The 17,590-nt window shown below is 38.3% G+C and overlaps 2 protein-coding genes across 6 annotated transcripts in view; both read left to right on the plus strand.

Annotated features, from left to right (window-relative positions):
* LOC114874987 (protein tramtrack, beta isoform) overlaps positions 1-12,299 on the plus strand; it is a 36,897-nt gene extending 24,598 nt beyond the window's left edge. For all 5 annotated transcript variants that reach the window (XM_029184804.2, XM_029184802.2, XM_029184806.2 and 2 more), the window contains exon 5: positions 5,150-12,299. In XM_029184804.2, coding sequence (XP_029040637.1) covers positions 5,150-5,853 — 704 coding nt within the window. In that variant the 3' untranslated portion in view covers positions 5,854-12,299. The remainder of the gene's footprint in view (positions 1-5,149) is intronic.
* A 99-nt stretch (positions 12,300-12,398) lies between these two features.
* LOC114874991 lies at positions 12,399-16,313 on the plus strand. The gene is made up of 3 exons (XM_029184812.2): positions 12,399-12,813; positions 14,582-14,857; positions 15,183-16,313. The coding sequence occupies exons 1-3, from the start codon at positions 12,721-12,723 to the stop codon at positions 15,333-15,335; spliced, it is 522 nt and encodes a 173-aa protein (XP_029040645.1). The 5' UTR covers positions 12,399-12,720; the 3' UTR covers positions 15,336-16,313.
* The last annotated feature ends 1,277 nt before the right edge of the window (positions 16,314-17,590 follow it).

Raw genomic sequence — 17,590 nt, forward strand, 5'->3', positions numbered from 1 at the left:
AATTAAAATTAGATACTCTGGTTACATCGAATTTCTAAATGGTATCTTAAGGCTCGTGATCAGGGTAAACTGATACCTTAAATAAAATTGTTGAAATCTAGCAAACGATCTTCGTTTAGATCGCTACGAAAATTTTATTCGTACAACATTCGCTCACGTTCGTTGCCTTTTTAATGTTGTTAAACTTTTAGATCGTAAGGTTGTAAAAAGAAAATAATAATAAAAAAAAAGAAGAAGACAAGAAGAAGATGTAACGGAAATTCATGTTGCCAATCAGTGAAACGTGCGTAGGTAGAGGTGTTCGACGAAGGGGGAGAGTGTTCTTTAAGGATTAAGAATCTAAATGATATTGAGATCCTTGTATTCGTACAAAATTTAGTGTTCAAATTGTAAAAAGTGTTCATAGTGATGAAGAAACAATGTTGAAGCGTTATAAAGGAAATTTCTTGTAACGAAGAGTATCTTGTGTTCTTTCGAATTAAGGGATCGATTTTAAACGGAGAAATATTAAGAAGAAAAAAGAAGGAATCGTCTTTTATGAATCTGCAGCTGTCTCTTCCATCCCGATCTTTTTTTTTTTTAATTATAATTACACAAGTAGAGACGAATTTCTCACGTTAATCGCGGTTAGGATCGCAGAGGTCTCGTTGATGAGTTTCGTGTTGAATATATTTTAATTAATTTATAAGTCTACGGACATTGCGGGTGGGTACCAGGGGGGAAGTGTACGAGAAGAGAAAAGAAAAAAGATAAGCAAATTTTACATAGATTATATTATATTTATACGTGGCTCTTGCAATGGCGACCCGTTCTCGTTGTCTTCTTCTTTCTTCTTTTATTTCTTTTTTATTCGTCCTCTTTATTTGAAAAGGGGTCAACCAGTCAATACCGATTATACTAAGTTCTTTTTCAAGTGTTTATCGACATTAATCGCTCTTGCAAGAGATCACCGTGGAAGATGAATAGAGAGAGAGAGAGAGCGCGAGAGAGTAAAAGAGGTAAATTACGAGGCTTAAAAAGCAGACTGTACTATCGGATAGATTTTAATATATATATATTGAATATAAAATATATATATGTATACATAAACATATATATATATATATATTAAAGAAAGAAGAATCATAGTTTATTATCGCAAAAATAAATTACACACACATTATGTACACACAACAAACACACGTATACAGAGAGAGAGAAACACATATACAAAAGATACGCGATTTAGCGTAAAGATGGTACATATATATTATTATTGCGATGATTATTATTAATATTATTATTGCGATTTATTATTATTAATATTATTATTACGATTATTATTATCATTATTATTATATATATTATATATATATATATAAACAAAAGTTATATCGAATATATTTTAGCGCTAGTTGATAATACCTATTAACGTCGTTGCAGTTTTTGAGATGATGCGTCAGAAAACGAGAGTAAATGAAGAAAACAAAAGAAAACGAAAAAAAAAAAATGAAATGAAATGAAATGAAAGAAATGCAAACGAGATATGTGGTTGACTTTTAACTTTATATATACACGTTGAATTAACGTACTTCAGTGGGATCCAATAATATTGTAGCGGTGTAATCCCCGATTTGGTGCCTTTTTAAGCGAACATAAAATAACGACGATGAAGAAGAGAGAGGGAGAGAGCGAGAGAGAGAGAGAGAGAGAGAAAAAAAGAAATAATTAAATTGTTATCGAAGAAGCAGCGATCGTAGGCGCGCTGAAAAGCGCGTGTGTATATCCCCCTTTTTTTTTGAAAAAGAAAAAGAGAAAGAAGAAATGGAAATAAAGGGCGCGCCTCGGTGATCGCGCGCGGATCTAGTGCCAAATAAAAAGCGAGACCTTGTCGTGAAACGAGCGTTAAAAGGGAGTGAAATAAATAAATAAGTAAATAAAAATGAAACAAACAAAAAAAAAAAATGCAAGAAAGAAATTTTATAGGCAACTTTTTAGAGAAGACGAGTCTTTTCTGACGCTGGGTAGACTTAGTATATTTTATATGCACTGATTGTTTGATTATGACTATCGATAATAAAAAAAAAAAAAAAAAAAAAAAACATGAACGGTGTTCAATAGATTGTAATTTGAAGGATTTTTAAGTGTCGCTGTAATCTACCGAATATTTTTGTCTCATAATTATACATTCGCGTGTCCGTTTTCTTTTTTTTTCTTTCTGTCACGCGGACGCAGGCTCGCGATTTAGGAGACGAGAATGTGTCGCGTTTCCGCTCGATTTTACGAGATCCGTTGACAACTGTCTGAACTAGAATGTTTCGTTAATTTACGAGTAATCGATAAGAAAAAATGAAATGGTAGAAAATTATGTTATGCGATGCTTTCAACCCTTTGGTTACGAAATGATTTAAATGGTGTAAATTAATTAGGAGATCGAATAAATTAATGGAAACGATTGGTAATGTCATATTTTCAATTTATGGAAAATTTTGAAAATTCTGAAAAATTTCTTGCGGTTTCCATTATTTTGTCTATCTTCGAAAAATTCTTAATTCCAAAGGGTTGAAGAGGACGTTCAAAGCGCATCTCGAAAAGTCGTCCATTAACACGTTGACTGCCATGAGAAATCACCAATGATAGGTGATAAGTTCAATGTAATCGATTAACGAAGAAAAGAAAAGACTTAACAGAATTTTATAAAATTGTTGTTGGAACGTGTATTAAATATGGCAGACAATATGTTAATTATTCAAACGTACAAATTAAGCGCATCGAAGTATCGTGGAAACTAGCGAGAGGAAAAGAAAATTTTGATGTTCATCCGTTTAAAGCGTGATTCACATTTATTGTTTGAGAACCGAATTGTCAGATTGTTTCTCCTTGTGATAACGATTGCGTGGAATATCCGACATTTACCTTTTTAAACTAGTACGAAAGCCGACCAAATCTCTTGTACCAAGCTTTTCTCACCCATTAACCATCTAGTTGGCAATAACAATCTAGTAAATTTCATCGTCTGTTAATTTTTAATTTAACACGTACAACACCAGTTTCTGTTTCTCGTTTACGACTCAAATGTCGTTCCCCTTTGATTTTCATTTTCAATCGACAACAATCGTTTTCTCGCATTTGCGAAGGAAAAGTGTTGGAAACACACACGAAAATAGTGAACGAAAGAATTCGTGAAACATACAAGATTGTTCGTTGTAACGATTTTAGAAATTAGTGAGCTGGATCGTCTACTAAATGTACGATGTGCATCGCGGTGCAACGTAGACTTTCTTGTGATAAGGATAAGCGTACAGGGAGGAGCATCAGCCATTGATATCGCGACACTAAGAAATGCATGTTATTCCTCAATGTCCTGATATCAATTAATCTCGATGGTGTTTGACAATCGAATTTCTACCTGGTAGGGGTAGATCGACCCCATCGTTCTTCCTCTACGCTTCTGCTTAATCAAAGGAAGCCTAAGTTGCACCAAATTGTACAAACTCGTCGAAGAACGTAGCAGACGAATCGCATTGAAAAGTGAAACATAAAGGTAATTACAACAAACGACTAACAGCGCATTAGTAGAGAAGTTTTGTTTGGTTGCGTTATTCGTCGTTTCCGTTTATTATGCGTTAATTATTGTTCGCACGTATGTGGAACGTGAATCAGTGCAGCGACCGTCGGTGATTAATTTCGTCATAAAAGTGCCATAAGTTTCTTGGAGAACCGAAAGGGAATCTTTTCATCTTCTTTTTTTTTTTTCTTTTATTTCAATCTCACGTTACGTTCCACACTCGTGTTTAAAACGTAGACATTTCTCGTTAGTGAACATCCGAATACATCCATCCCGCACACCAAATTCGAGAATTCCCGCACTCACCACGAAGCACCGTTACTCTTAGCCAAAAATTACTTTTATTTAGTTTCGTTTTAGCGATCGTGGATTCGTCTTCTTGGCCACCGGCATTCGTTGAACTAACCCGGCGAACGATTGCCGGCGACAACGAGACGATCTTCTAGATATTAAGATTCCTTCGCTATGGCTTCCTCGAGCAAACATCAACGCCTCTCCGTCGATCGTTACGATTTTCGAGAAGGGAAGAAAAATGAAACGGGGAACGGATTAATCGTTTGCCCGAGAAAGCGATCGCGACAGGATATCGGCGATTATCATTATTTTTTATGGACTTTTGTTTTGCATGTTGCGTACGCGTATTGTTGATTTATTATTTTTACTGTCCGGGCGACGAAGAAAAGTGAAAACATTTGGAGAAGAACAAAAAAGATAAATATATATATATATATGTACATGGTTTGTTCGTTGCATTTAACTTTGATTTTCTTTTTCTTTATCGTCGAGAGAATCGATTAATTAAAAATTCGTTTTCTCGTCGATCAGGTTCTGTGCATCGAGTAATACACGGATTTTGATAATTTTTATTTGAAAAAGCTGTTCAAATGGTATGTTTTTAAGTTGAGAGGAAAAGTGGCTCGATGACACGGAACGTAGAGGCAACGTCGAGTACGATCGTCCTCGGTCACCTGTTTTTCTTTTCAAGTTGGCACACAGGACGATTCGTAATGAATTTTTCAGCGTGGAATCGATGGAGTCCTTGGCATCGATTAAACGATGTCACGTGCGTTACACGTGGTCCATATACCGCATCCATGGTACCACATCCATAGAAAACAAGTACGCGAAACGTAAGAGAGGCAGATTTTGTCGCACAATTTTATTTAAACAAAGAAAAAGAAATGAAATTGTACGATCATACTTTGTTTTATTTTTCTTTCGTCTACGCGGAGATTTTTATTTTCGTACGACAGAAACCGATCTCCCGATCCTCCATCCATTCACGTTCTTACTTTATTAAAATAAGCGTAGCCGTTATTTATGTTTCTTCACGATTGAATTTTTTATTTACAGGTGTTTATTATTCAAACTTTATTTATGTTGTACAAATGATCGACATTTTTTCTGTTTGCACGTAAATATTTTAGCCAAGTAGACCCGTTGTAACATCGACATTGACATTAGCTTGATGCGTGCATGCGATATTCACAGCCTTCCCTGTAGATCGACACGAAACGTCGATAAAGTTTCATTTATGTTGTAGCAAAGCACACGCGTCTTCGAACACGTGCGCAAACTTTACTGACTCGAATCTTTTCGCAGAGTTCTCGGGCTGCACGAAGTCGGAAGGCGAGACGTGGAAAGAGAAGACAAGAAACGTCGGTTCAGGGAATCAAACGAGTACAGAAACGTCCGGCTCGAAATCGACTAGTACCAATTCGTCGACGACCACCACGAGCAGCTCGTCGACGACCGCGTCCAGTTCCGGCACAACCACCACCACCACATCAACGAGAAGTTCCTCGGCATCGCCGGCGACTAGCAGAAACAACGCGCAGAACAACGCCGGCAGTGGAGGTAGCAGCAGCAGCAGCAGCCCTGCACCGACGCTGAACTCGTCGACGAGCGGTCAGGTCGGCACAATGTCCGCGCCACCGGGTCGACAAGTACCGAAAAGACGGATGAGACGTCGCGCGACCTCGCACTCGCAAGATCCCGCGGAACAGCTTACCGAAATGTCTGTCCGCGGTTTGAATCTCTTTCGTTACGCCTCGATATCCGAGGGCGTTTATCAGTGTACCGAGTGCGCGAAGCTCGACATCCAGAAGACGTTCAAGAACAAGTACAGCTTCCAACGACACGCCTTCCTCTACCACGAGGGCCACCAGAGGAAGGTGTTCCCGTGCCCGGTCTGCGGCAAAGAGTTCTCAAGGCCGGACAAGATGAAGAATCATATGAAGACGGTCCACGATTGCTTCATGCCGAAGGACTGCGTGATGCCCTTCGGCTTTTTTCTCTCGCCTTAGCGGGCGTCGCGAGGGCGTGGTGGGATGGTGATCGGTCCGGCACGAAGAACCATCATCACGGCTAGGACGGATGACGAGAATGCCGGGCAACGGGCACCGGAAACAGCCGCTGGCAGCGGTGTCCAAAGAAACGTTCGAGCTTCGATCTCCTCGAGGCATCAGCCAAGGATGTTGTCCGTGTTCAGGCGGGGCCGCGTTTGACACCTTTACCCGTCGTATCACCCGTCGTCTTCTTCAGCGTCGGCCTAGTCTAGTCACCCCGCAGCGGCGGCGTGCTCGTATTCTACTCCCTCTGTGTACGGCGGACCAATCGCCTATGCCCATCTCACCCCCGCGAAAGTTCGACTATGAAAAATCTGGTATTATTAAATGGCGCGATAACGATCGGATTTAGTCGTTTAACCGAGCGGATATGTCGGGAGGAGGAGGACACCACGCGACCGGATCGGATGCAAAACACTTGTTGCAGCGGGACGACATCGAGTGATCGCGCGGAGAAGACACGAACAGAGGGGAGAAAAAAATAAATATATATGTATCTATTCGTGACGACTCGACTAGTGATCTGTGTACATTTAGTATTATCTTATGATCCTTGAACTGTGCAATAGCGCGCTGATGCTTGTAGTCGATCGATGCGTCTACGCCTGTTGTCTCTCCTTCACTAGCGCGCCGGTCCTTGTTCGTGCGAGTCCCTTCTCGGCGTGTACGGTGCGTTGCGTTGCGTTGCGTTGCGTTGCGTTGCATACGAATGCCAGCGATGCCGAAGCCTTTTTGGACATTTTTAAAAGAGGGACACACTCGACGGCTACGTTTGCGTATGTACACTTTCTTGTAATTTAGGCTTCTTTTGGTTAAGGGTAGCTGTAGGGGTACAAGTCTCTATTGTCTTTAGATTTAAAAGAGACTAAGAACATAGAACCTCCTGTTATTGTAATTAAAGAATATGGACATAAGGTAAATCGTAGAATATTCTTAACTAACGGAAACCTGAGTTGCACCTGATTCTACATTTGGGTGCAATTTAGACTTCGCTTAGTTAAGATAAATATAAGAAAATCTCCCACTACTTGTCTTCGATATTGAAATTTTTAAGTACTCTTTCCCCTACGTTTCCCCTTAATCAAAGGAAGCCTAAGTTGCACGTGACCGTACCGTGTGATGTACGTAAACCATTGTTTCACAATGCTGAATATTCGTATCGTATCGGGCCCGCGTAACCGGAAACAAAGCTTTTTTTTAAATGAAGAATAAATCATGGCAGTATTTTACGCGGGCGTAGTCTGCATTAATTCCAATTGTCTCGTTATGTTTTAAGAGTCCAAATTTAATGATATCGGCGAACAAATATTTAAAGGGATTGATATAATACCTTGCGAAACCGACGAGCTTTCTTCGTGCCTTTTCTTCTTTTTTCTTCTTTAAGAATAATTCTCGTCGAGGCTTGCGTATGAAATTGATATATATATATTTTTTTTTAATGCAAATACAGTGTAACGTAAGCAATACGATTAATGGGACTGACAGGATATCGTTGCGCGAGTATACTTCCGTTTCTCTAGATCATACCGTGATAGCTTTAACAAAAATATACGTCTTCGATGCTTTAACGCGAATGATTCTATTTTCTTTTTGTTTCTTTTTTTCTGTTTTACAAATTTTCGATTTCAGCAATTTATATGTGAAACGTTGGTTACGAATGTTACGTTCTCTCTTCTTTTTACAGTCCCTTCTACTACTGCATGAAACTCTGCATATTCTCAGACAAACCACCTCATTTTTTTCTTTTTTAATTTACCTTTGTAGGAAGATATTTTTTTAACTGAACGTACACGTTCATTTGTACACACATTTTCTTTATTTTTACCAACGGCATGATATATAAAAGGGGGACGTTCATTCGGATTTCTTAAAAGTTGCATGCAGAGTTTCTTAGTCAAGATTGTTCTCTATTTTTTCATTTTTTCCTAAGCCTTCCAACACAGATTCGATTCCAATGGTGCGTAGCGAAGTGCGTATTAGTAAAAAGTGTAAAGAAAAAAAAATGGAGGGAAGAAGACGGAAATGTATATTTATCACAGAGTTTATAGATTCGCTGCGAGCACAAAAGACTCGTAGAGTTTTGTTAGATAGTGCCTAACTAGAGAGACAAAGAGAAAGAAAGAGAGAGAGAAAAGAAACGAATTAAACTGCATAGCAGCCTCGGTATATGTACAGGTTTTCTGGGAAAGTGTATTATAGTTATTACCAATTATTAATTATTATTACTATTATCATTATTGATTTACCATTACTCGCACTACTATTAATGCGGCAAACAATATTATTTTTATTATCACCGTTACAGTTTATTGCTATTAATATTATTATATATAGATATATATATATATATTGTTTGATAAGAATTTATTAACTTTTAGATAATGGACAAGCACCGATAAAATTGGTTATTATTGCTAGGTATATAAGTTAATAATGCACAGGCAAACGCAGACAAGTTATAGAGAAAGTTTATATATGTATACAGACATAGTATATATTATTATAAAAAGAAAAGAATGGCCCTTCAGTTAGTTCGGGTCTGGACCGTTTGTTTTTCTCTTTGATTTATTATTATTATTATATTATATTATATTATTATGTATATTATACTATTTTTCGTTCATTCGTTCGTTTAAAAACCTGCAAAGAAATCAATTATTTGATAACATTTATTGTTAACAAGTTTCTTCTATTTTTTTTTTTTTTCTTTTTTCGGTGTTGGGACACCGCGATGTAGACATAGTTTTTTCAAGTCGAATTTACACCGAAATCACACATAATTCTCACACCGTTCGCACGGTTGTTTGTAATGCAAGTTTTCCGATTCGTTCGTGGGAAAAATAGGTGTTTTCTCGTGTCTGCGACGTTGTTTCGCGATACAATGGGAAACAATGGCGCAGTTACGTTGAATCGTTTTTACATAAGACAACGATAAACAGGTACATCTCGTTCGGTCATGAATCTTTCGACAGCATTTCTTATTTTTCATTTACTTCTCGACGAAGCCGTAATTTAGCAATAAAAGATTAAGCGATTCGCGAGCAATTATTGGTAAAAGTCGAGTTTTGATATTACACGGACTAACTGCATATCCCCTGGTTTAAAAAGCCCGTCTTGTTCTACGAATTTACTAGGAATAACGTTTAATAATTACACGTCGAGTCTCCGAAGCAACGAACTCTGTTCCAATTCTCGTTTCTCTTTTTGTTTAACACGTTTGTCGATATTCAGAAATTTTATAAAATTTTCATTAGCATCGTTTTCCATAAAAATGTATATATTGGTAAAAATTCTTTGAATAGTATTAAAAATTGGATAATTAAAGGTGGAAAAAAGTAATTATTTAATAGTATTAGCATTGGGCTAATAATTTAGCAAATTCTGTGGCAATCAATATATTTACTGTGTTGGTATAAAACGTGTTAAATATTAGTTTTGACGAGAACATTCGAACGAATACCGAACGGAAAGCAGTATTTTGGTCTTCCGAATCGGTGTTGTACGCGTAAGAGGGTCGTGTGAAAATGAGTTTGGATGGATTGCGTGTATGTCAGAATGATGATGGTTGTCAAAGAGCTATTTAAAAAAGAAGAATATATTATATATACATGTATATGTGAAGAGAGGTCTATTACGCGAGAGGGAATGTGCATCTGCGTGTGATTTGAGCCAGTTAATATTCAACACATTGCTAATTAGTAGAAATTCATTTACAATTGGTATTTAACACATCTTCATTTAGTAGAGATATTATTTTTTAAAAAGGAAATTTTTATTTTATTGTTATTTATCCCATTTCTATAATTACTAGTTTGTAATTTTCTAATTTGGGATTTAGAAAATTAAATTTAAATCGTCGCTATTTCAATAATCCATCATTGAATTTACAGAAAATTAAAAGGAAATATCCGTGTTGGCAATGTGTTCGATAAAAGCAACTCGCAAAAAGGAAGAAAATGTTAGCTGAAGCTCAGACATTGTATTCTCGCACAATCCTTTCTCTTGCGTCCAACTAATCATTGTTATTGTCGTAGAGAGCGTAACTTTTACTTTGATATTAATATTAATACGAACACACGCACACAAACACGCATATCCGTTGGAATTGTACGATCGCTATTAAATTGTGCAAGATATTTCTGGCAAAATTTGCTGGATCCCTTGATCGCAGCCATAGATCTCTAGATTCGTGATTGGTGATCGATAAATATGTGATCGATAACGCGTGTATGCGATTCGTTACAACAGAGAGAAAATTTATATATACATTTTAGAAAAGATAGAGTTGCATCGTTCGAATGGCACGACACACTGACGAATCTTCAAAAAACCTCTAAAAAAATGAAAAAAAAATAAAAAAATAAAAAAATACAAATTCCTAATTTTAATGACGTGTGCAAAAAAAAGCAATTAAAAAAAGAAACACGATCGTGTTACACTCTTCTTTTCTTCACTTTCCATGCATTGCGACAACATTACCTTACTTCTTACGTTTTAGTTTTATACTGCTATTGTAATAGTTCTAGATATTCTATATTAATATTATATTACTACTATTGCTAATTGTCAATCGTCGAGTAGCGTTTATTATTTTATTTCTTAATTTTTAATGTAACACGTCGGGTATAACTTAGTTAGCGCGGTAAGATGCGTTAGGCTTTAAAGAAACAAAAAAAAAAAATGATAAAAGGAAACCACGGTAACACGTTAGAAGAGGGACGGGGTGATGCAAAAGTGAAACAACCCCGTAGAGATGAAAGAAATGATAACACGGTTATTGTATTCATAATACAGATTATATTTTATTTGAGCGTTAAATGCTATACAGCTTGCGACATAATGCGCTGCCTTCACTTTATATGTTTCCCCACTTTTATTCGTTGGTAGAACGCAAGATATATATGTATGTATGTGTATCACAAGGTTTTCTGGCGAACAGATTTATAATTTATAAATATCGATGGTTGAAATTGCAGATTTTATTCGAGTTAAGCTGCGCCTATGCTACATAGTCAAATAATTCTTTCATGCAGAATATTTACAATAAACAGGAAGAAAAATTATTCAAAATTAACTTGGAAATTAGTAATAAGTGCTGCGAGTACGTTCAGAAAATTGCAAATTAAAGAAATTAGAATAAACTAAAGATAGCAATAAAATTTGAATAGTGTAGATGCAGCATTAACGCTATAAATGTACATAAGTAGATATTCTCAAGAATCCATAAAAAGAATTGAGAAACAATGAAATGCTATCTATCGCCAGAATATCCATAGAGACCATAAGATTTCTCTGCGAATGAAATTCGTGGCGTTACACACGTTTAAACCCGCGAGTACATTGCCAAGCATTCGATAAAATATTTATAACAAATGTGTATCCATAATTGTTTAGCTGTTTCTTTTTTCAAACTAAAACATGAATTGCTGTTCCTTTGTGATCGAGAAAAAGAACGGTATAAGAAGATTAATCGCTTGGAAATGTACTCGTTCGCACAGTAGACTTCTGCAATGAATTAAAAGATGTTCTACGTTAGTGATCGTGTCCACCTCTGTATTATTCTTACTTACACTAATTTAAAAGAAAAGAAATAACGCTGTGATCCAGCGATGATGATGCAAGCGTGTTTTAGCCAATTTTTACGGTTATATATGTTTATTAATTAGCAATATACACCGCATATACATACATATAATATATTACATATAATATATAGGATACGAGTACTGGCACTTTTATTTGCACTGAAACATCATGGAAGCATCGCACAGCACACTATTTGTTTCGATAGAAGAAAGAAGCGGTACACGAAGGCAACATTCTTGAAGAACGTTAACAGGATACAATGTTGAATAGGTATTTGCAATAGGGACGATAATTGCGTGAACTATTAAGAGATATAAAACGTTGCGGAAGGGAAAAAAAAAATTTATTATATATTATATAGAAATACTATGTTATATTATATTATATTATATTGTACACGTTCGCCCTGTTTAGAGGGTGGTGGAGCGCGTTTAAAAGAAACCACACACGCACAAAAAAAAATATATATATATATATATATATATATATATATAACGAACGTTACATACAATTATAAAAACAGAGAGTAACACAATAAAGAAAGGAAAAGTTGCACGTTCGCTGATTATCGTCGTTGTCGTCGGCTTGTACATTTGTTTCGAAATGTACGCGCATAACGTATGTACCTAGAGTTATATGGTGCCTGGTGGCGATAAGAACGATAACAATCTAAAATAACTATTATTATTTTTATTTGTTTTTATCTAATTGTAGTTTCTTTGTAACTCTTTGTGATATACATTGCAATAGTCTATCCGACCGTTTATTTCTTGTATCGATTAGTGCAACCTCCATTAAAGCAAAGCAGAGAAACATAACGATCCGAAGAGATTCTATTTCAAACCCTTTACGGTTTATCGGAATGTGCGCTCTTTGAGGTCCGTGCGATTACAGTGCATATTATTTCTTCAACCGCTTAATAAATCACAGTTAATTCCTCGATATAAACCCTTCCTTTCAACGGATTCTCCATCTTCTTCAAGGTCCAAGCAAGAGTACTAATATCTCCTCCTGATCGGAACGCAACTAACGCACCTGTACCTATTTTCATTCCATGTCTAACCAGACCAGCTGCCCAGTCTGCCGAGCGACATCACCTTCGAGATCTGCACCTCGTCGTCGTCGTCCTCGCCGCCACCGGCGTCGTCCATCGCGGCGACGACGAGAAGCGGCGAGGACGCGTTCAACGAGACCAACGAGGCCGGCGAGTTCATCAAGTCCGAGAGGGTAGTCAGCGGGATGCACTTTCTGACGGACCGGGAGGAGGATCGGGCCGATCTGTTGCTGCCAAAGTCCGAGTCCGGGGAGGCTGAACCGGAAGTCAGGAAACAGGTTGGTTCGTCCGCTGCTTCGGCAGGCAGTGCACCACCTGCGGCCGGCTTCGTTCACACGACGAACACGAAGAGGGGGCGGCCTTTCGCGCGTCCCCGGGGATACTGCACCAACAGAAACGGACTGACCACGAAGAGACCGCTACGAAAGCTCGTCACGCCGCGGATTTGATAGGGTGCTTTCCATTATTCAGGGCATTAGTTTTTTATCTTGTAAAGAGACAGTAAAACTGTCCGGGATAACATTTATTTGTGCTACGTTTCAGCTCCTCGTTTCCTCTTCCATAAAATTCTATTTCTAATATTTATTACTAACATGTGTCCGTTAAAAATTATAGTGAAGATTGTTGTTGACGAAAATAATTGAACGGTGTCTTTTTAGTGCAATTACCAAGTACATTACGAAAGAGTAACTATTTAAAGAAACCTGTGGAGCGTTGTATGATACAAATGAAATGTTTGTAACGTTTAATTAGCGCCAATAAGTAGTCAAATAAAATTCGTGAATAGGAGTAATCATCTTATCTGTCTTCTACCTATGTAAGTCTCCATGGTTGATGGATAAAAGGTATTAAGGAATTAGGTCGTTCAAATGAATTGGAAACTGTCAGAATTTTTTTGTAAGATAAAATTTATTTGTAAGATAACAAAAATATTTTTATCAAAGTATTTGGTTGCTTAGAAATAAATTGATCGAGCTGATCCGACACCTTGATCGATGAAAAGTTTCTTACTTCGTGCCAACCGAATGGAAAGCACCCTAAGAAACGTTCATTTGGCAAATTAATCCTTTATCAGCCGGTGCGCATCTCTTATCTGGTTTGCCCTTCGTATCTCTTTCATTAGCGCGCCGCTAGTTGTTCGCGCGTAGTTCGTTGAACCGTACTTTCTCAGTGTATAATTGCGTGCGAGGAAGTTGATCTTATTTTTACGTCGTTTATCTTAGGTGACACCTTTTCTGTCGGTGCATCCTCCATCTGCGCCACGAAAAGAGAACGTTGATCTCGTTTTACGGGTACCTACGAACATTTAAAAATTCTTGTCAATTTTATAAGCTAAGATAGACGTTTGACCCCTTGCTGTACGAAATTCTTATTTCATTTCTTTTAATTAACCGTGCCCATTTAGACTATTTCATTTCTTCGTGATTGTAAAAAAGATACTGAAATTTTCATTTGTGTTCAATTGATCGAAGTTGGAGGATAATACTCACATGTTAATACACACCTACGATTACAGGCCGACTAGTAAGAAACAAAATCCTTCGAAAAGGTGTCACGTGTGCGCCAAACACGACACACGACGTGAGACAACCTGGCAATGCAAGCAATGCAAGAAATCTTTACATTTGCAAGTCACTCGCCTCAAGACCATTGAACGTGTCACGATACTATGTAATGTTACTACAATTTTTCCACGAATTCATTTCGTCTTTTCTCTCTTATTTCGAACTACTCATCGCCATCTGATTACATAGGTACTTTTTGTGTATCGTTAAATTATAAGAATTCACCGTATGGAGAATAAAGAATAATAGTTTGAAAGAGAAAAAAAAATACAAAAATACAATAGCTTTCCTATAATTGTAACAATTAATGAATTTGAATAGTCTGAATAGGCACGTTTGGGTACGAATCGTCGAGCAAGGGGTTTCTTCCCTGATTAGACCGGGGCGGAGGGGGATTAAAATGAACGCGAACGAGGGAGACAGAGAAAGATAGAGAGAGAGAAAAGGGAGAGAAAAAACCAAATAAACGTTGTTTTACAAGCTGCTGGAATACCTGATTCAAAACGACGGTTCCGTAGTCTGCAAGTGGTGCGGCGAGGTGCTACCGTCTCGAACCCGTTGGTACAGGCACAAGTACAAACTGCACGTGCCTACCCAGGTCAGCCAGCCGGCGCCGCTCTTCAAGTGCCACAGCTGTAACGCTTACTTCAAGTCCCGCAAGGGTTACATCGGTCACCTGAGCTCGCGGCATTCCGACAACGAGAACGACGAGAACAGAGAGGAGCCGGCGAACAAGAAGGTCCGCAAGACCTCCGACGTAAGTCTTACCCTGTGTCGCGTGTAGCGACGGGCATTACCCCCGCTTCAGCATCACCCCGCTTTCCCTTCTGTTTTATCCTATTGGCATTACCATAAGCAGGTGGAAGCCCTTCTTTCGAACGAAATCAAATTTATTTGAAAAAAAAAAAAATAATAAAAATGGAGCTTTACACACACCTGTGTGCTCCAGAAAGGTTTAAAGGGAGAAAAGGAAGGGCTTACGCTGCTCGCCAGCTTCCGTTCGCTTCCTTGCGCATCATTCGTGATCACTCGATCGAGAGATAGAGAGTAAGGGCGAAAATATGTGAAACGTGCCCCGACAGATCGGGAAAGGGCCAGACTGGGAGCAGCAGAGGGAAAAAGAAGAGAAACTGGTGGCGGACATTATCGATCGGGTGAAGAGGGAGTGCGAGGCTCAGGGTGAGACGGTGACGAGACGAGGCTACTCCAGGCGATCCACCGTGATGAACAGCTAAGAGCGAGCCCTTGCGGAAAGGATGAAGGGAGATCTTGTGCCATATCATCGTCGTACGATGCTCTCCTCGTGACACGGCTCGAAGAACTTTCGATCGAGATGCGCGCGGATCGATACCTGTCGACGTTCCACCTCGTGCGTCTTTTAATCGACTACCAGCAGCCCTATGGTTAAGTAATTAAGAGATACTCGAGTATAGAAACACTATGATCAAATTAGGATTAGTCTGGGGCGGCGTTCTATGCTCAATCATTGAAAAACGTTATATATAAAATCGGTCTCTGGACTCGACGATCGAATCGCATTCCGAATTCTGATTAATTAACCCCTCGAACAGCGGATAGAAAATTCGATTTTCTATTTTATATTATTATTATTTTCTAAATTTTAACACTGTTCCCTTGAAAATTATTCTTCCAATGTATATAAATCCCTTTCGTTAAACAATTATACATTTAATTTTAGATTAATACATTGGGTAATTAGGGTAATTATATTTGGGTCGCGATTGACCTCGGTTTCGCTGTTCAAGGATTAAAGAAATTCTGATATGGCGGTTGGACAGTGAGTAATCAACTTATTATTAAAATAAATTAGGGAGAAGGATGCAGAGCAGAGGTGGCCAAAGTTTGAGCCTAGAGACTCGAGTTTGAAAATGGCAATATAGCAAGAGTCTCTCCTGTGGGCACATCTGCTCAAGTAGATTCGAAGCTATTTCAAAGCATCGTTATATCAGATTTATAATCGTTTCATGACGGAATGATTGTTCGATCGTTCGTTTGAATCGACCGCACAGCTGTAAGGATAAAGCCGTGTAACGCGAATCAAAGAACGTCGGCAGGGTGATCTTCGAGCTTTGGAACGAGGATTACAAACTGTCTAGTCATAATGCAAGCGTGGCTGCGTATATTTTTTTCGTATCCTAAACGGCCACGCGTTGCTGCACGATATGTATAATAAATATACATACCTATTCGCGCGGGCCTGGGAGTCGCGTCCATGGCTGCAGTCCGATGACGAAGTTAATCGCGAGCATCATTGCTGCTCACCTCGTCGTGATTCTCGATCATTTGTTGGATCGACATCGTTCCTTTGATCTCGGTAAGTTCCGTGGATCTTAATCGCAGCGATACGCGAACAAATGCGCGAAAGTATAGCCATTAGAGAGCGAGAATCAGTATTTTTCGGCGCTGATTGTTGCGGCCATATAATCGTCGAGCCTGGCCGGGTAATACCACTCATTATCCGTATCTTATTTGTTCAAATATTCCTTCTCGATGATTCATATTCGAGAGTAATTCTGGCGACTCGAAGGTCAAAGTTTAGGAATTAAATCGGAATTACACGATAAGGAACAATTCCAAGAAAAATCGCTTCTAGAACGGCCAAAAATAATAGACACTAATTGCTTTTAATTTTGATAATTATTGCTTAAAAAAAAGCAAGACAGCAACGCTATTTTTACTCACAGTTCTAATTAAATTAAAATACACCTGTTCGCTGTAATTAAAGTGGGATCGGTATTACTCGTCCAAGATCGATTCGATCGTAATTAATTAACGGAAAATAATTACGATTCGAACCTGAGAGGCTCTCTCGAAGAGAATCCAGTGCCAAATATATATCTTCCCAGGCGTACGATATCTTGTTGCGTATACAAAATGCGGTACGTTTACTACGATACGCGATAAGAGCGATCGTTTGCTCAAAAGTGCAACCGTACTAACTAATTTTTCTTCGATTTTGTTCGTTCTCTCTTTTGTTACATTCGATGTGCACAGGTGTTGCGTGTTGCCTGAACAGCCGTTTTATTCCTGCAATTGTTGTTTAACAGGAACGGAACGTGAACGTCACGACACGCGTGAATTTCATAGAAATTATATCGGTATACGGGTATTGATGCGTCTTGCGTGGATGACGTTCACGAAACTGTTCATAAAATCTTCTTTTTTTTCATTTTGAAGGTGACCGAACCCCTTAAATGGCATTTAAAATTATCGGAGAAGCAATATGTGGGGTGATCCAGCAACTACCATCGCCATATTTTATTGTTAGCGGGACGGTATGGTAGGGTCGTGTAGAATGAAAAGAATTCCTTTGTAGGTGGTGGTAGTTTCTAGATACGAAGATCGCATTTATTTCTTTCAATGGTACGTTTTTGATGGTGTGATATGGTCTCTATAGACGAGTACAAAGACCGCATAACAAGTTCCTTACAGGCACATTAAAGGGATCTAAAACGGCCTTCAATGACCT

Source organism: Osmia bicornis, chromosome 12 (assembly GCF_907164935.1).
Source record: "Osmia bicornis bicornis chromosome 12, iOsmBic2.1, whole genome shotgun sequence".
Classification (NCBI taxonomy): Eukaryota; Metazoa; Arthropoda; class Insecta; order Hymenoptera; family Megachilidae; genus Osmia; species Osmia bicornis.